The 20,770-nt window shown below is 42.8% G+C and overlaps 1 protein-coding gene across 3 annotated transcripts; it reads right to left on the bottom strand.

Annotated features, from left to right (window-relative positions):
• Positions 1-11,676: 11,676 nt before the first annotated feature.
• Positions 11,677-17,962, bottom strand: septin3 (septin 3; the record flags this gene model as incomplete). Of its 3 annotated transcripts, none has more annotated exons than XM_079159974.1 (10): positions 11,677-11,806; positions 13,006-13,057; positions 13,173-13,269; positions 13,435-13,530; positions 14,866-14,983; positions 15,444-15,581; positions 15,767-15,848; positions 17,298-17,426; positions 17,591-17,710; positions 17,822-17,960. In XM_079159974.1, the coding sequence occupies 10 exons, from the start codon at positions 17,958-17,960 to the stop codon at positions 11,677-11,679; spliced, it is 1,101 nt and encodes a 366-aa protein (XP_079016100.1). The 3 variants fall into 3 exon arrangements, with proteins under 3 accessions (XP_079016100.1, XP_079016101.1, XP_079016099.1); XM_079159975.1 differs by having other exon boundaries at positions 17,846-17,960; XM_079159973.1 differs by having other exon boundaries at positions 17,591-17,962.
• Positions 17,963-20,770: the final 2,808 nt, after the last annotated feature.

Here is a 20,770-nt window from a genome sequence, read left to right as displayed (position 1 = left end):
GATTTTGTGGATTCGTCACAATAATTCAAGAAGACAAAGACTTGCCTTTTTATTCTTACCTTTCAAAATTAAAAATCCATCACATTAACATATGGTCTGTAAATTTGAGCTCCCTTCTGACATTACACAGAACAGTCAGCCATTTTGTTGACTCACTTCTGGAACGTGTAGTTCCCCAGGAGGCCAGCAGAGGGCGAATTACAGTGATGTTTTAATCATAAGCGGTGTAGATGTTCCTGTCCTCACGGACACAGCCTTGCTCCTACAGTCTGTTTCATAGCTAATCCCAAAATCCATGTGATGTGGTAGCTGTGCTCCTCCTCACCTCTGGTGCTGTGCTCTCACACACTCTCGCACACTAGGCAAGTGCTAGTATAGCAGAAAGAACCCTTGAGGTTCTTGTGTGTGTAAATCCAGTTAGGCTACACTGTAACATGGTGCCTCTGCATTGACACTGACATTTAGAATGAAGTGACATTTATCAATGAGAGCTCTTGTGTTTAGGGAACACTGTATGCAGACCACAACGCCAGACCCGTAAAGGATGACGAACAAACGTGAACAAAGATGGCGGAAGGAGAATTCGCACATACATTTTTGCACAAAAAAAAAAGAGTGCTCGGATATTTCTTGTTGAATATAATGAAAATGCTACATGTACACAGTTCAGTCTTGTTGTTGTGAGTTAAAGCGCATGTGGAGCAGATGAGCTGTACGTAAGCTCCATGCTCCATGTCATTTTTTTCGATATTTGTGCCTCCTGCATCCTCGATCCTCCGGCTTGTGACCCGGAAATAGATCTCGGCGCTCAATCTTGAAGGACGCCCAATTCCGAAAATGCATCGGAATGATCGATAAAAGGTTTGCCGGAGGAGCTACAAGCGAGGAAACACCGGTGTATCCTTTGCCGAAGTCTTTTTTTTGGGCACCAGTGACATAAAAAAGAGGCGTGACACACAGCTGGAATATTATCAGGACTCCACAAATGTAACCGTTCCTTTGGTGTTCACAAGTTGTAGTTATTTAAGATGATCAAACCTTCTGCCCTTCGTTACATCCAACTCAAATACTTTAAATCGTGACATGATGTCTACAAATGCAAACAGCTGCCAACGGCAAATTATGATATTAACACCAACATTCTCTCGCATTCGGCACTAATTTGCTGTATTTCATGTTGTCATATAGAGAGACAGGACTGTGTTTGTTTGTATTTAATATTCGGCACTCAATTAGATGTCATTCATTATTGGTACAGTACTTTTTATACAAACATTTGTAGTGTTTCACACAATAAAAGAATGTAAAGGATGTAATATATGTACTGTATGTATGTGTGTGTGTGTTGAATAAGAATGTATGACATCCGTACTTTCTTGTCGCATTATGCCACGTTATCAATTTAATTAAAAGTAAGTTGTAGTGAACAACGAATGCTGCTCCTCAGATAAAATACAGCGGCATAACAAAACAATGGACAACTAACGCAGCTGAGCCACACGGCATATTCAAGTGACGTCGCTTTAAAGATGCCCCCCCCCCCCCCCCCCGCCCTGCATCTAGCTAGCTGCAACTCCCGTGGGTGGGACTAGGAGAGGAGGTGAGGAAAGGAATCGAGGACGCACAAAGTGGGGAATGAGGTAGGTACCTCGGGGCCTTTAGATTCTCAGTTCCCCATCAGGGCAGCGGAGGGCGCAATAGTTCAGAACAACAATCGGACAGTAATTTGAACAGTTACAACGCTGTGATGATAGTGACCGCTAATGAAGAGATATCACTCTGTGGACGTTGTCTGACTCATTTAAAGTGGGGCCAGCACACAGCTGCTGAAAAGTGAGAGGCGAGCACAGCTACATTGCAACAAACAACAGTGACATTAGCTCTGCCCGCTAACATCCTGACTGACTGTAAACACGGTCCATGTCTTCAATTTTGCTGTTTCGTTCACGTAGCTTTTTGAAGTGCCATTCCAGTAAAGAGCCTTCCGTTGAACCATCTTTGAATTTAAGTGCAACACCGATTTCTGATCCTCCACATTAAGGAGGTTGTGAAAAGTGTAGTGCTCCTCTACAGTAAACAGAACGAGCTTAAACTCAGATACACAGATCCTGGGTAGACTGCTAACATATACATTAGCATAGTTTCTACGTTCGCAAAGTTTCTCAGAAAAGCTGATGTCTGCAAATCCATTCTGTCCAAGTGCAACAGTGACCATTAGTATTTTATATGAAGAGTTAATTAGCAAAATGATAATGAAGTAGTGCAATGGTGCAGAGTGCGAATATACTGGTATAATATTGAATGACTAATGTACAAAAGTTGCTCTTTGACGAAGGCGGATATGTACATTACATGCATGTATACATGGCAGTTTACAGAATATTCAGTATTTACAGCAGCGTAGATTTATATTTGGCTTACATGTTACAAATAAACCACCGCTGTGTCTTTAAACCATTTAATATAAAATATATTGTGTCATTTAACTGTTAACAGTTCATCAGAGTGACGGCCTGCGGGAAGAAACTGTTCCCGTGTCTGGTGGTTTTGGCGTACGGTGCTCTACTAGAGGGGAGGAGTGGGAACAGGTTGTGTCCTGGGGGGGGAAGAGTCTGCAGTAACCCAGAAAAGGATCCCAGAAACCTGAAGTCTTGCACAGTAGACACAGATTTGTTCAGAATGGTGATGGGTGACGGTGTAGCGGGGGGGGCTCCTCCCGAAGTCCACCGTTAAGAGCGTTGAGCTTAAGGTTGTTCTGACCACACCAGTTCTGCAAACAAATAAACCTCCTGTTTGTTTGCAGACTCATCACCGTCCCGGTTGAGGCCGATTACCCTTTTTTTGTGTCTTCTGCAAATAACAGAAGTTCAACAGACGGGTCTCCTGAGGTGCAGTCGTTAGTGTAGAGGGAGGAGAGCAGTTGGGAGAGCACACATCTATGGGGGACACCAGCGCTGGATGTGATTTCCCCCGATCCTCTCAGGTGGGGTGTGGTACAGTGAGCTGGGCTAGTTTGGAGCGGAGGATGTCTGGGATGCTATAAATAGAATCTTGCATATTTCCCTGGGAGGAAATGCGCCTCCTCTGTGGGAGGTTACATGAGGGGATCCTCAAACACCGGTCGACCGCCTCTGACCCGCCAAGCAGGGCAAAAGCGCACCGCTGTAAAGAAAAGGTTTGCCATGCATTTATAACACAAGATAAAAATGATTGAATCCTAACAAAAATGGAATTAGACACAATGACCGCTTTAAATACCTTAATTTCATAAACGTTGATAGCCAAACTCGTAATTTAGAATACAATTTGCTTAATCAGCTGGCCCCTGTGATGTCCTTCAGGTGGGACCACACCAGACCCTCATAGGATTATCAAGAGGGGGCTGTGGAGAGGGGTGAGGGGGTGGCGGCGGGGGGTGTTAGTGGTTGTTTGATGTCTGAGCGGGTGAGGGGTGCGAATGTAGATTCATCAAACCTGCAGTAGAACACGTTCAGGTCTCCGGCCAGCTGTTGATTCTCCACAGTGTGGGGGTGATGTCCCGCAGGCCGCTCCACACTAACTTATCTTCACAGTAAATTTTGAATGGTCAGTCATGGGTGTCGATTCTTATTTTAAACCTTAATTTGATGCTCTGTGTATGAAGACTGGAGCTCCAAAGAGAATTTAGCTGGAATGGGAATTAAAAAAAAGGCCCAGATGTCCTCGGTCTAGTGACATCTAGAGGCAGTGGTGGGCACTTGCGTGGCACCACAGTGACAGTGAGGATAACATGTGATAACAAACTGCAGCAAGCCGATTCAAGGCCTTTTTAGCGTTAAGACGCTGCCCAGCAGCTTCTTGATTGTAGAACGCTTCTACGTTTTTAGAATTAGTTGTACTTGCGCTCTTGTCCAGAAGAAGTAAAAACACCTGCTCTCCAAGTTGCTTTTCCTCTTGTTTTTTGTCAGCGACACAAAAACCACTAGTATCTACAGGATATGTGAAAGAATGATGCACTTAGCATACAGTAACTGCCCGTCTGTTTTTCTAATATTGTTATGATTACTCAGGTTATAACACTAATACGTTTGTCTTGGAGGCCTGGGGGCGGTTCAACAGAAAAGGCAATTATGGGATTCAAATAGCAAAGGGTGTTTTCCCCTTGGATCATGAACATGCTCGGGGCTACTTTTATGGCAGTTTGCATGTTAGATTGAGGTACTGTATGTGTTCACGCTTACTTCCATCAAGAAACAGGCAAGAGTCAAAACCAGGTGGGCAATCAGGACAGATAAACGTACCCAAAAAGTGGGCGGGCAGATAGTCATCAAAGTATGGATCATGCAGGCAGAACAAAGGATGGAAAGCTAGTGCAGATGCAAACTATAGACAACCTGGAAGGGAAGTGAGTGGAGACGGGACAGGTATGTAAAATAAACTAACATGTAGCATCTAAAATAACAGACACTTCTCATAATTAAACATCGAACTATGAAAAAAGAATATGCAAGCCGGACATGTTTGAGATTTCCATTTATTTGACACCTGTGATATAATGACCTAACAGAAGAATGTTTTTCTTTTTTTAATGCAGAGGTCTAAAGTCCACAAATGTATGCGCTGTACAGAAGGCCCGAGCTGAAAAAAAACAAACATTGCCAGCCTCCCCAGAGACACATTACATTTAATGTGGCACCAGAGCGCAGTACATCAAGAGGAACACATCAAAAGGAAGCAGCAATTCTACATGTTGTGGTTATGGCTGATACTGGGGCAGGATAAGATTAGATAAGATAGAAAATGACTAATCCCGAAGGAAATCGGTAAGAATTGGAGTCAACCTCGGTCGATCATTCAGCAGATGAAGAGAATTTAGGGATTTGAAAGGATTCAAAATCAATCCTGAATTGACCCTCTTTCTCCTAGACTGGTGCGTAATGTGTTTATTATGTTTATAAAACATATTGCTAGTGTTTCCTCCAGGATTTGATTTCAGCAGCGCTGGGAAAGAGTTTCGTCATAGTATGTAACTGTATGTATGTAACAATTGTAATAGAGTTTGAGTGTACGTGCTTTAACCTGAAAAGGTAAAGGTAGTGCAGCCTATTGGAAAACAAGACAGTGGCATATCTTGTCATGAGGTCGTGCGCCCACCTGGAGGCCTATGGGCCTCTTTGATGGTGCTGGTGTGTCGGTGGTGTCTCAGTGGACTTATAAGCTAAAATTAGTGTGCTTCGTGTTAAATGTCTCATATTTGATTCCTGTTCCTGTAAACTGATGAGGCACAAAGACTATTGAGTGTAACAGTGGTGGGCCGTCAGGGCCTTCAAAGCCTTCTCTGCTGGCCTAAACAGAATCACAAAGTTATAGCTATTTTATAATTTAATAATTTTTCTTAAATACACTACATGTATCATAATTTATAAAAATATTTTTCCCATTATCTTATTTTCTCATTGCACAGCTACTGTCTTCCACAGTTGCTCTGCTTCAGTGCAGCTTGTTTTAAGTAGAGCTTTTATCCAATCAGATTTCACCTCTGTGTCTCTAGGTAGAAGAGAGGCCCCAGGCCTGCAGACTCACCAGTGCCTCCATGTGCAGCTTAAGTGAATGTGGACGATATTGTTGATTGGCATAGTGTTCAACCAATCAGATCTTTAGTTTAACATTCTTGGACGCGCCAGAGCAGCCTGCAGGCATACAGATACGTCAGCATTAGCAGCAGCGCTGCAGTGAGATTCTGTGCTGTGATTGGTCAGTGGGCGAGCATGTGACTATTTTGAAACGAAATTTACAGCAGAGGCTTAGTCGAGTAGTGAGAGTTCATATTGAAAGATATGAATGAAATTATGATATTTTTTGCATTTTGCTTGGTGTAGATTTTTTTACCTAGCTTTGTTTTTTAACACTCAATGGCTGAAACTGGAAGATAAACGGATTTGTGAGTTGGGATTTAACCGTGGGATTAAACTCTTTGTCAACAAAGAAAAGAGGATGTGATCAGCATTTGGTAAGTCAACTGGTTCGTTTTTTTACATCTAATATCTAAATGGCCCTTGAGTGTGTAGCAGAATGCGTGTTGCTGCTGTTGTTTTTCCGTTAAGCTAGTTAGCCTAGCCTCCCGGAACACTTACGGGGCATCAGCTGTTTTTGTTCCGGTTCAGAGGTCACACAGACCGCTGTCTCCAATGAGCACAGAAAACATTATATTTCCTACAATTTAAGCTTCTGCATTTTCCAAATGCACTAGTATTATTCAAACGTTTTGTTCGGTTTGTAAGCCTCGTACCGAACGGTTTAATACAAATACGTAACGTTATATAGTTACAGCCCAAGAAATGAATAATAACCCTAGCTGTGGCGCCATCTTGTGGTTATAAGGTGGTATTTCAGTAGTGAAGGCCCAAGTATAAAATGCACGGCCGCCACTGGAGTGTAAAATATTTGTGAATTTGATATACTATAGAGCAAGTAGCATGTGTTTAGTGACAGTGAGTTTAAAGGCCTTTGCACACAAGTCAGTATTTCTTGTTTGAAATTGTTGCACATTTCAAAATAAAATCGACGTTGCGTTGTGTCATGTTTACTTTCCCACCCCGAAACCTTTCTGTCATTGTTGTTTTCAGAACAGTTTGGATTTTCTGTGTTTTTTACGCATCCGTCAGGGTTGTTTAACCACTCAGAGCCACCGTAACGACAACGTCATCATCTAAAAAGACATCTGACGAGCTGAGTCACTTCGTTCATTTGACTCCCAGCACAAAGCACTCATCGACAGAAGTAAAGAACACAGAGATGTAGTATTTTAGGAAAGTGGCAGGTCATTGCAGAATAACTCGGAATCGGTGGTCGCAAAACAAAGAATGTACGAAAGATTAGACAGCAGTGACTGTGCTCTAGGCAGCTGAACGATAGCTTCTTGCTAACATCATTCATACATTATCCTTGTTTGGGAGTACTGATATCTATTGCACCCACACCCTTATATTGGAAAATGTCCCATCAAATAGAACCATAAAACACATCGGACTCAGTGTGAAAGATTTCTGTCCGTAACGATTTTTTAACTAATAATCTGCCCAAAGAAAAGCATGTATTTGTAAATGTATAGGACCCACAATGGAACCCTGTGGCACACCACAACACAGAGAAACAGTTGATATACAAGAAAAAATCCACTCAGATGGACGTAAAACCCACTGCAGGGACCAGAAATACCCCCCCCCCCCCACTGCCTGTACTTCTTTGTTAAAATATATGATCAACTGCATTGAAAACTATACTACTGTGTAGTCAAGGAGTGGTCACCTGGATTTCCCGCAAAATCCCAATCTATATCACAATGTCATGTCAATGATAAGATGCTAAAAGGAATTTTCTTGAGTGGCATTCCAGAATGCATATTCCTTCATTCTAGCGAGTAACCCCACTGTTTGTGAAGAGCTGTGCTTTTATATATACACTCTTACAAGCTTCTCACGGGATTTTCTTAAGATTTACTCACCACATGAGCCTCATGTTCATGATATACTATCACTCACATGACACATCTGCAGGAATAGCCATATTTACAATTGAGAGACCAAATTTAACTCATTGAGTTTGACAGGGTGGACGAGCATACATTAAGGAAGTTGTTGAAGGCGCTTCCTGAATATTGCTCAGTGGGCACTGACACACTGGACAGTGAGGTACTTTATTTTGCAGCTACATTTCAGGTCCCATATGTCACACATTAAATAAATGTCTAACAGAAGGTCTATGTCCCAGTATCTGGCAAAAAGGAAAAATAAATTAAAGTAACTAAAGTGGCATATAAACATGTATTGGGCAGAACAGGAGAGCCATCGCTATCGACAGAAAACTGATGGAGAGAAAAGCCCATTCGCAAATACAAGATTACAACAAGCCATTCAACAAGCTTATAGACACAACTACTCCCCTTGTTCGTCCCTTACACAAATGACAGACGACTGGTCAAAGGGGATTGATAATGCTAGGATGACAAGTGCAGTGTTACTGGAATTTAGCGAGGCCTTTGAAGTTATAGACCATGATAGACCATGATCTTTTGATCGGTAATCTAAAATGCTATGGATTTAGATCAAGCGCCATCTCATTTATATCTTTCATGCAGAACAGAAAGGGCCTATATACCTTGGCAGGATGTCTAACTGTAGAAATGCCTTCCTTATGTCCCAGAACAGAGCATTGCCCCATAAGAAGGAGCACAGCATGCATGCTCTCTTGTTTACCAGCAGAGAAAAGGATTGTCTTAAGCACAGTCGCAATCTTAAGCAATCACATTTTCTTTCACCAAAAACAAGTTTTTACACAGTTCTCCATAATCATCCAGATCAATCGTAACAGCGGGCGATGGCCAAATCACGTTAACATTGAAATACATTGTACATTGAAATGAATGTTTGGGAAAATTTGAACGACAACTTTCTCAATCTCACACAATAAGAGGTTCACATGTGATGAACATAACGTAACACTAATGTGTTGTTGTATACAGTATGTATATGATGAATATCATGGACTGATTTCGGACCCCAGGACGACTAACTGGTACCATTGGCATCCACTAATGGGGATCCAGTTAAATAAATATATAAATACGAGGTTTCTTATAACAACAACAGCTACTAATACTACTTCTACTACTACTACTACTTATAACAGTAATAACTAGAAAAGTGCACTCAGTAGTGTGCAGATCTCTGCCAGGTTTGTCTGCCACAACTACTGCTGTATTGTGTATTCAAATGAGTACAACCCACAATTGGCTAACCCCCTGTCTAAACACTAATGGTCCATAAGGCGCTGGACAAAAAAAATTCTAACTCAAAAACAAGCGGCGGCGGATGCAGGCAATCTGCTCATTGTTATCATAGAAGACACGTCATACAATCTTGCCAAAAGCTCATCAGGCGGTCTGCCAGCGTAGCAGCGGCTGAGTGGCGGCGATGTACTCAGCAGGCCGTGTACTGGTTTTTCCGTTAGCTGTAAGCTGTTAGCCAGACACTCCACAAAACAATAAAAAGTGAGCAAACTGTTTCCCCTCCACTGTGTCTCTGGGTGCAGAGTAGCGTCTGAGAGGAGGTGGTATACTCTGCAGTGCGTCTACTGGTAGTTCTGTTAGCTGTCAGCCAAACCCACCGTCCAAAAGACATAAGGTGAGCTACGCCAGTAGGGGCTGGGGGTCAGCGACGCACTCAGCTAGATTATCACTAGCGGCCCCTAGTGGCTGGTTAAGAGCAGTGAGTGAGTGAGAATCAATGGCAGTATAAAACATGCTATAAAAGCTGTTATAAGTCACTGCAACCACAAGAGGGCCTTGGGCATGCAGCCATAACTGGGCACCCACATTATTATGCCGGTAGCTGGAGCAGCATACGACTGGATTGCAAGATTCTCCTGGCGGAGACAATAAAATTACACCAAATATTAATTTGGGCACTTTTGAGGGTATGATATAAATATTCATAATGTAAATCATGTATTCATTGTTGAGACATTAATAAAAACAGCTCTTTCAAAAAAAACATGGGAATGTGCTTTTATTAAATAAAGAATAAATTACAGTAATAAGACATTAATGTATAACTCATAATAACACTGAAAATTATACCTCAATGTTTCACAGCAACTTGACACAGCAAAAGCGGTTATCAAATAAATGTACATTGTGAAGTTCTACCAGTTCAAAGGGATGAGTGATATGTGGATAGCGGGCTGTCCGTTTAGTTACAGGAGTTCAGACAGCAGCGATTTTACCTCATGAAATAGCAATTTAATGTACACATCACACATTCAGAAGTATTTGATCAGTTGAAGTTGCAGTGATGTGTGAACTGATTGGCTGTAAGCAACCAGGCAGTACGGACACAAGCATGCGCACACAAACACCGTTTCAAATGTCTGCTTTGAAACCTTTGACTGCACTAAAATCACAGACAACTATTAGCAATTTGTTGCAGACGACACATTTCATATCAAAATCGCACAGACATGGATGATTGTATAAAATGATGACTCAACTTAAAACAAAAAGGATTGATGGATAGCGAAAGATTGAATTACTTGTAGTTCTGGCATATTTGTGCTCTACTGCAGACACTGCACGGCAGAGCAGTACAACTGTTGAGTTCCCGAAGAAAACTCGGTAAACGAAAGATTTATTTGGAATAATTGCACCAACACTTTGAGTGCATACCACTGGGGTCATATAATTAAAGTTTCTTGTAAACTTATTTATCTCTCCAGATCAGGTTATCACTGACAGCAGTGGAGGATCCACACTCTGTAAACTTCATCAGGGAAATAACACTGGACTGTGTAAAAACGTACCTAAAACTCTCAGCGGTCGGAATGTCTGAGGACATGGAGCTGTTCCAAGTGCCTACTGAGTCACTGCTTATACGTGGCAGAGTGCTGCCCCCCAGTGGTGAACAATACGAATTTAATCATAAAAATGGCATCAACACAAATACTGGTCACCACTTCAAGTTCTGTATTGTTCACACACACAAAAAAAAAAAAATTTGCACAAGACATCAAACAATTTCAAAGTTTTCTGTCCACCTGTATCATGTCATTGGTGGGATTTATTATGGGTAAGAAAATATTCTTTTCCTGAGTGGCCAGTGGGTATGGTGACGAGAAAAATGTGTAAAATCGACCTCACGAAAAAACAACAAGCATGAGCAAAGGGCAGTGTTTTTTCTTTAACTTACATGCTGCAGGCTTTTAGATTAACATTAACATTGGGGGCATGTTACCCATTTAGTTGTTAAAATAGGCCACAAAGTCAATTAGACAAAAAACATGTAATATATATATTAAAACCATGATCTGTTTGATAATTATCCTCCAGGGTTATTGAAGGAGAAGATGCAGCTAATGCGAGTGAGCACAAGAATGAATGCCCATTTCTTATACCTACTGTGGTGTGTGCACTGTTACGGTGAATCGAGGAGTCACAGAATCCGCAGTATGCACAGTCATGCACCCTGTGGATTCTTTAATTACACACAAACACACACAGAGTTGCATTTCATATGGGATTTTTGCAGCTTTCTCTCATTTTAGTATGCAGGTCTGTGCACGCAAACTATTTTTAAATGGAAAAATCAAACATAAACGGGGAACGTTTCCTTTGTTTTCTTCGTGAGGGTGGGCATAAAAGAAGACGGAACAGCAGTAAAGCCACGGGGATTCTATCATCCAATGAACTGTTGCTGCTGAGAATTTCAAAGAAGCAATTTGTAGCTGTCTCGGGCTGTACAGGAATTATGATTATAATATTTTCAGTTGCTTCACAATACTAAAACTTAAAGATTTGCCTCTTATACACATACAAATGTGGCACTTTCTAATCCTACACTAACCGTTTGGTGATAAATGATAACTTGTTCATTTTTATAATGGCACTAAGTTATCTGTTTGGGATTTTTCTTTCCAAACATTCATCGGAACGACTTTGAAAATGAACCAGAGGGGGTTTGATGTGTTTGTGGAGACGCAAGTGTAGAAGACGATGGCTGGAGTTAGGGATAGGAAAAGAAAAAAATCACATTTAAATGACACCGATTTTTACAGATTCAAATGTTTTCCGAGCATGCATCAATGCCGCGGTGACAATGATAACAATATTCTGTAGATTCCTTATTCTCACGCTAACTGAGCGGACTACAGGTTGCTTTCTTGGGTGTTATTGGAGGATATTGGGTGGAGGCCGCCGTTCTCGTTCAGTCTCTTGGCACGATAGGTTTCATAGTGAATGTTGTGAGTGACCTCCTTCAAATCTTGGAGGTGAGACCTGAGAAAGAGAGGCACAGGAGCAGAGAGCGGACGTGCTGTGAGTTATGTATACATCTATTTGACAAGGAAGTATCAGCATTATTACGTTTTTGTTTTATTAATTAATATTAATGTCTTTTAGAACCCTGCCCACTGCAGGACTGGACCCAGGAAGCAATCTGAACCAATGGGATTTGCCACAGAGTTACATTTTAAATTGTACAGAATATATACGATTCAAAATGCTTAATATATGCTTATTGTGCTTATTCTCGCAAAATTAATATGTGTCACGCCAAATAGTATGAGTTGATGAATGGATTAGTTGATCATCAGAAAAGTAGTCAGCAACTATTTTGGTAATTGATTCATTAGAGTCATTTTTTTTCAGCAGAAAAAGCCCAAACTAATCCTGGTTCCAGCCTCTCAAATGTGAATATTTGCTTTCTGTGATATATCAATATATTACATAATATTTAATTTGAAGACATCACCTTGAGCTCTGAAAAGTTCAGATTGTTCACCATTTCCTGACATTTTACATACCGAACGTTTATTTAATAAATCCAGAAGATGATCAGCAGATTATTCCATAATTAAAATAATAATAATAATAAGTTACAATTTTGTGGTGCAGAAAAAGTTACCCATTATGGTGTCTCTTGTTGCTATGTGTAATACCTGGCCACATGCTCCAAACAAACAGGGGGCAGCATTTCACCTCTACTGGGCCCATACAATCTACATTTACAGTAATCAGTTATAAAACAAAACGTCAACTACTAAATAACAGCAGGGCAAGAATATGCAAAATTCAACCTTCAGTTAGCCGTTAGCTAGGAACACAAATGTATCCGGCGCAAACCCCAGTGCCAGGGTTCTGATCCCGGGGGGGGGACTGCCCGGGGTCTCCGCCAGCAAACGGTCTGTTGATGCCAATAAACAGTTTAGTCCCAGCGCTCCATGAGTCCGCTGGGACTCCCGGTGCTGGGGTTTGCGCTGGCTGAATCAATCTTGCTAAAGTGAAGGTCCGTCTCCGGGAGCTACCACCTGCTCTCATCCCGGCGAAGTAGTACGAAACAAAAAAATACGTTTTCTCGTTTCTTCCACTTTGGATTTAATGATCTTACACAGACTGATCTTACACAGACTGATCTTACACAGACTGATCTTACACCTTTAAGCCTTCAAGTCAGTACATTTAAAAGGCCATTTTACCTGATCAGGAAGTCTCTCAGCAGAGCAAACTCACAATGGTTTGGATTTTCAACTGCAAAGAAAACAGAACATCAAAGGTCATATCTTGTCCTTTACCTGACACCATCAATATTAGCTCTATTTACTATTAAAAACTCGTACCTATTAAGAAAGGCAATGTGACTCACCTTCTACAATGCCCCACGCCGTCTTCCTCCCCAGAACTCGTTTGCCATTCACTTGATATTCTTTGTCGCTGCCGACCACAGCAAAGGGCATCGCCTCCTATGGACAGAGACATTTTAACACGGCTCAGTGCGCCGACGAGACACACAAGGTTTCACGAGACGTAACAAATACACAGCATGCCCCAGTGCCCTGACATTATGTTTGGAGGAGGGGAAGCAGGGAAAGACTCAATGCATACAAAGAAATAACAGAACCACTTACTCTGATCTTGTCATTGTCGCTCTTGTCCTCCATGTCCTCATCGAACTCTTTCTGTGGGTAAAACTCAATCCCGCCCATCTCCAGCTCCTTCCTTACCTACAACACAAACCAAAGCCAGTGTACCCAACATTCTGGAGAGGGTATTTAGAAATAGTCCCATCCATATTTGGATCCCTTAAATGACATGCATTATAATTTCTTGGCCACTTGGGGGCAGCAAAAACAAGCAATAAAACCAACATTGACAAATTATCCCCTTATAAATCTCATAGACAGCTGCTTCTTTACACATCCAGCAGACAGAAAACAACACTAGCTTTCATTTGTTATCTGGCTCTTCAGCTGCTAAATGCCCCACTATGTTCACCGGCTGGTTTGGTTCTGATGAGGTAGTGCTCCCTGCTGTGAGAGCGGTGTAACTAAACCAAAAAACTGCGGGAAGTCATACTAAAACGAGTTAAAAGATGCTAAATGCTACATAGGCGTCTCCACCACAGACTGTGTAGAAGAAGTGGACGTAGTCACCGTGACATCACCCATCGGTGTGTGGACTGCTGTTTTTAAGCCTCGACTTTGACATTTTGTCGGTCGCCATCTTGTTTTTTTACAAACAGAAGTGACACGAGAGGGTGGAGCTAAGTACAACTGAAAGCTGAATAAGACATTATTCAGACAAACACACTATGAAAGGGTCAAAGTCTCCCAGACCTGCCGTGGTAGAGACCTGTCAATCACAAGGTAGCCCCGCCCTAAAGCATACTCTGCTTTATGGTCTGTTTGACTCTAAATGGACCATAATTCACTAAATGAACATCATGCTGTGTTGAAGAAGACTTGAAACTAGAGATTGAGACCATAAACTCATGTTTACAATGTTTACTGAGGTAATAAATCAAGAGGGAAGTAGAGTCATTTTCTCATAGACTTCTATACAATCTGACTTCTTTTAACAACCAAAGGAGTCGGCCCCTGCTGGCCATTAGAAATAATGCACTTCCTTATTGGCTTCACTCTTCAGACCCGGAGGTTGCTGCTTGGTCTCGACGTTCTCTTAATGTACAAAAATGAAGCCAGAATATCCCAGAGGGGCGATCAAGATGTTTTAGCTTCACTTTTGGGGAGATGTCATATCATCTTTATATACAGTCTATAGTTGTCACTTTGAGCTTCACCTTTCACATTACATATTCACAGTTATTTAATCCATTGTTTATGTGAAAATATTAACTAGAGCAGCTTTAAATACCAAAATATATGTTGCGCAGGACATCTTGGATTTGAAAGGACAAACGATAAAATGGAAGATAACTCAAGCATATCGTTAGTATTACTTATAGGCATTGACATTGATATAAATGAATAGTGTTGTATCAGAAATAAGCTAATACTGGCTGAACTGTAGGTCTGGGAGATTTATCAGTTCAGACTCACCCGCTGTTTGAACTCCAGTCTCTCCTCAATGGTCATCGTGTCTGACTTCGCAATGATGGGAATAATGTTGACCGAGTGACTCAAGCGCTTCATGAACTCGATGTCGAGCGAACGCAGACTGGGACAGACAGATGGGCAGAGGACAGAAAAGAGAGAGGGTGAGTGAGTCAGTAGATTATGGGGCTGTGATTGTCCCAGAAGACTCGACAGTGAAGTCAGGATAAAAAATAGCAGAGCGAGGCACAGGGATTGTATTTGTCATGTTTCTTACGTCTGAATACCTTGTTCTAGTCTATCATTGGACAAAGGTTGTGTCCCAGTACTTGTCTGCCTGCACACAAAACATCCTGCTGGTCTCAATTACAACAGCTAAGAAGCATGGCTGTAATACACGAAAGGCTGAATCCGTTCATCCATTAGAGAGCCATTTCACAGCTGTCAGCGGCAGCTAATTGTGAGGTGTTCAGAGGAGAGAGCGCTGTGTGCAATATAAAGTAGCCCCTGCTCGATTTAAGGCTGTGCCAATCTGAAACAAAATGTCGAGAAGAAATCTTTCATTCTGACAAAGATTAACTCACGAGTGTCCAGTCGGGGAGATGAAATATATACAGCAGTGCACCCTGGTGTCGGGGATGCGCTTCTTCCTGGTGATGTTGACCTCCTCTTTCAGGAACTTCTCGTACTGCTCGTTGATGTACTTGCAAATGGGATCCCAGCTGTGGAGGAGAAGAAGAAGACTTTTACGAGAGTGGGAGTGTTTTTTAACGTAGCTCCGGGGGGGGGGGGGGACTAGACGCATCGTTACATTTTCTGTGGTGACGAGTGAACAGTTGTTCTCGGTGAGATAAGGCAGTAATGATGACGAGTCTTTTTTGGAATACAGGAGGGGGGGGGGACCCACCAGTTGTCGTTATTGATTTGGTCTCCAAAGCCCGGGGTGTCGATGACAGTCAGCTTCATCTTCACACCGCCCTCCTCGAGGACTGTAAAAAAACACACACAACGAAATGAGCAACATAAACCACAGCTGTTGCTTTGTATGTGGAAACACTACCGCGTCTACGCAGCCGGTCTGTATTCCATGAGTATCATTCTCTATCCGAACATTCCACAGAGAAACGGCAGCAAACTAAGTACAACAAATGATCCGGTTGAGATATTTTTGAACACGTCTGCTGTGTCTCTCTGGGAAGAGCGTAATGATGTCGGCTCACTGTCAGCCGCGGGCGACGCGTAACAACTCTGGCGACCACGGAGCTCCGTCCGAGGGTTTGACACATCCCCACTGTTAAATCATCACCGCAGAGGTCGGTCAACGCCATAACGAGCACAGCACCGATTTCATAAACAGCATGCAGAGCTGTCTGCTAGTGACTGGTTTGATGCTAACAGGGTGGCTTTACATTGGAGGTACTCTGCTGTGTATTCTGGCTGATTAGGATTCCTTTCAAATCCATAAATGGCGGCGGATCCTTACATCACAACATGGATGTTTTAGGAGAGAAACTCCGTAATGAGGGTAAACAAGTCGGATTCCTCGCTCCGCGACATTGTTAGCGAACCACAGATTGAGCCACGTTCAGTCGTGTCAGCAGGGGTCGCTCACTGTTACCACGGAAACGCCGCTATTTCAGTTCAGAGAGCGTCTGGCGTTTTGGAAGCAAACTTTTTAGGCTTTGAATGAGGTCATATTTAGCTTTATGCTGAGTGACAGTGTGACCTGTGTGGAAGTAGTCCCTGATTGGCGTTTGTTTGTTTTACGAGACCGAGAACCACGTCCTCACAGTGACGGATATATTTCTCTGTCTGTACCTGACCATGAATAAAAACGTAGTCAGAGTTTTAGTCACGCTACTTGATTGTTTGGACCTATTTGGATTTGGTCACTTTGTCCTGACTGATCGCCTTCAAACACACCCTGCTTTGTACCACGGACACAATAAACTGGAATCTGGAAATCAAGACGGTTTGAACTTATGTTGGAACTGCATCAGAAAATCGGGTAATAGCAGAAGTCCCAGATTATCACAAAGATCGAGTCAGCTGAACCTTCAACAATCAGTTGACTGTTCATCAGATTTCAAGCCAATCCATTTATCAATTTATAGACATGTTGCAAACAGACAGACGAACGTACAACTCTCCTCCAACTCTGTTTTTTTTAAGTATATAGTATAATTATTCTAATTCTATTCTGAGTCATTTTGAGGGGACCACCAGTTATGAACGGTCACAGTAAACAAACCATCGAAGCCATCTCACACAAAGTACCTGCAGAAGACACACAAGTTGTTGGCCCTCGGCTGAAACCAATGCACCGACAGACTGGAGCAGGCCATGCGGGACTTTTAGGAATGCGGTCAAAGATCGTTAATTTAAGCCGCTGTAAATGTCTGTAGAGAAAGAACGGAAGCTCTCGCTGCTCCACTCACCGTGAGACACGGCTTTGATCTCGACCGTTTTGGAGATCTTCTCGTCGCGGGCCCACCCTGCACTCCTCCTGCTCACCTGGGACTTGAACAGGGTGTTCACCAGAGTTGACTTTCCGAGACCGCTGTTACCTGAGACAAGGGGAAGGACAAGGTCGAGGAGGAGGTAAGATTAAAGAAAAAGAGATTCTTCATCTCAGAATCATAGACCAGAGAGATCAAAAAATGAATTCATAATATTTCCTTTTTAAAACTATTCTCTTTACAGCTTTAACACTGATAACTCTGTGACTCACCGACAACCATTAGGTTGAAGTCAAAGCCCGCCTTCATGGTCTTCTTCCTCATCTGCTCAATGATGGTGTCGATGCCGATGTACCCCAGCAAAGTGGATCCACCGCCGGACTTTTGGGAGCCTGCATGACCGTGACCTCCGTTGTGTGCTGCAGTGAGGCCCCCAACGTGGCCCACGTTATGACCCACAGCGTGGCTGGCAACGTGACTCCCTATGGGGACTGGAATGGCACTGGGAGGCAGAGCCGAAGCGCCGCCGATGCCCGGGCCCTGGGGCGGGAAGGGGCTGGAGGGGGAAGGGGCCCCCACATTCGGGGGCTTGGCGGGGACGGCTGGTTTGGGTCTCACCTCTGGAGGAACTATGTCTGACATGTCTGCAGAAAAAGAAGGAGAGGAAGGTATAAAACATGGGTTTTCATGAGCAGAAAATACTTCCACATGAGGAAGTAGGCCAGTGGAGCAGGCCGAGGCCTCGCCTCCCTGTGACTTGTTCTACTCTGAAGAAATAGGTTACGGTCGTCTTAAAGGGTTAGTTCACCCAAATGAGCAAGAAAGATTTTTTTTGTCAGCCAATAATAGCTTCGTGCAGAATATATTGGTATCAGTGTATATGTTGGCTGATAACAAGAAATTGCAGTAGAGAAACGCAAAAGATGTGTTTGAAGTTGTTTAAGAAACAGTGACATCATCAGTGTCACACGGTTGTTATTCAGAGAGAAAACGTTCTGGATTACAATTAAAAAAAAGTAACAAAATGAATATCTGCATATATTTCATTACAAGAAGTTTTTAAACTAATAAAAAATGTCAATATCAGTACCTGCCTCAAAAATCCCAGAGTTTAGGTCTCCCTTCATTTTTCCTTTTTAATACTGCAGCAATTATTCGATGGACAGATAATGTATCAACAAGTGCTTTGACTAATCGTTTTGAGTCATTTTCTATTTAATAGGAAAACACAAAAACTCTCAGCTTCTCTAATAGATTTTTTTTCTCCTGTTTTCTTAGTCTACTGTGACAGTAAACTGCATAAATTTGCACCAAAACAATACACTTGAGGTGGTTACAATGGCATGTTGACTAACCAAGGAAACAGTAGCAGCCCTGGTGAACACCACATTAACTACATTCACCCCTATTGTATCAGAGTTTCAGCATCACATCACAGCATTTGCGTGGCTCGACGCCGCCATGTTTCTGTGAACGGATCCTTCAAGTGACGCAAACAGTGCGGGCAGATGGTGACGGTAACAGGCATGAGGTGGACCACCTCAGGGTGTACACATGGATCAGCCCGCTGCCATGCTTTAAGTCCGTGCGTCCGCAATGCCAGATCCATATGACCCGGATGATGCGGGTCACTGAGGCAGTGGCTGTCACTTTGATCCATCACACACTTTGATCCCCACACGCAGCCACAGATAAACCAGATTTACAGAATTATGTCAGCATTACATTGCAGGCAAATCGCACTTGACGACTGAAACGGACAGTAGCTGCCGACATGAAAGCTACGACCTGCTTCCTCACTAAAAAAAAAAAACCCGTTATTTTTGTTCTGGGTGGCGGAGCTTAATTAACGTGAAGGGCCACGCGCATTTCAGCGGAACCCCTTTGTATCTGTTTTAATACAACACACGAGGTTAGCTCCATCACAGCCTGTCGACCCCCATTGTCTCTCTGCAGGCAGTCATGCTGGATAATCACGTTAACAGCTAGCGGACGCTCCGCGTTAGCCGCTAGCTAACGGTGGGCTCGAGCGGCTCCGACGTTTGATGTAGCGCGAGCGTCACACTCACCTACTCCCGTTCAGTTGACCCGCGGAATCTGCTCTCAGGTGACCGGCTGATCAGTTGTCGCTCTCGGTCCGGGAACAAACGACGTGCATCCAAACAGAGAGGTAACGAGAGGAGCGGCGGTCATGTGACTAGTCCGGGTACCTCTCCTCGCCTTCCCTCTGGCCGTGAGCCCCCCCTCTTCCGTTACCGTGGCGACAAGAGGAGAGGGAGTGGGGAGATGCAGCGCGCATGCGCAGTAGACATTCACCTCAGAGGGACATATTTTTTGTCTCCTGACAGTGATGCGGACTATTTTTAGGGAACATTTTGGATTTCATTATAATTAGACAAAATGATATGGTGAAATATGGTATTGAAAGAAGTATTCAGATAATTTACTTAAAGGGATACACCCCAAAATAAAAAATAAATAGTTCACTCATACCTGTAGTACTATTTTATAATAATTATGTATCTACATTGTTTTGCTGTGAGTTGACTTTTTTCTAAAATCATGTTTTGTGTTTATCGTTTAAAACTGTTAAATAACTGAAATATATTGCAACTATGGTTCCCTCTGCTACAAAAAGTTGAGTTTGTTTCTTCTGACTTTTTGTCCCAAAATCTTTTCTTCTTTCATAGTGCAGCTTTTAAGTTTGCATACCAACAGATCCATCTCTATGGCACCTCATCAAACTCTATCCACCGATGAAGAACGTGTCATACAGTTGAGGCTCCAGGAGAGAGGAGCTGCTAAGCGGACTCAGTGCTGGGTTTGTTTTGTGAAACAAATCCTGGACAGCTTTTACCTTGCAGGGCCTCCAAATAAAACCATTTGGCCCTCACAGAACTGATGGACATACAGTATGCAACCCGTGGCAGCTAGACGTACAGATTCATAATTATAGTAGTGTTTTTAAAACCTCTATCAGGGCTGTAATGTAACTTCTACCAGTCGCAGTTACACCTCATTAAGTGTTTTCTGTGATATTGTTTAGTAAAATTGTTCTTCAAAGTGTTACAGGAAGGCAAGCTGTGCCTCGCCACTCACACTTTATCTCTTCCTTGCTCTCCTGTCGTCCCTCTTATCTGCATGTTTTTGTTGTGTCTGTTAGTCTCTGCGGAGGGCTGTATTGGCATGTCCTCCTGGACTAGTCACTTTGACAGAGTGCTAACTAACGTTGTCGTGTCTCTCCTCAGCACGCCTGCTACTCTACTGATAAGGACTGACGTCTTAAATCCCCCTGCTATCCTCTTTGACCACCCCTTTAGACACAAAATGATCGACTCTTCAAAGATTAAACCACAAGCGATGAGAGAGTCCCTGTCTGTCATGTGTGCTCTGAGGGATTTCTTGAGTTTCTTCAGTTAAAGTCAAGTGGTTTTGGTAAGGCTGTACTCACC

Source organism: Pholis gunnellus (genome assembly GCF_910591455.1).
Source record: "Pholis gunnellus genome assembly, chromosome: 5".
NCBI lineage: Eukaryota > Metazoa > Chordata > Actinopteri > Perciformes > Pholidae > Pholis > Pholis gunnellus.
Note: the sequence above shows the minus strand (reverse complement) of the source record. Positions and strands in the feature narration are given on the sequence as shown.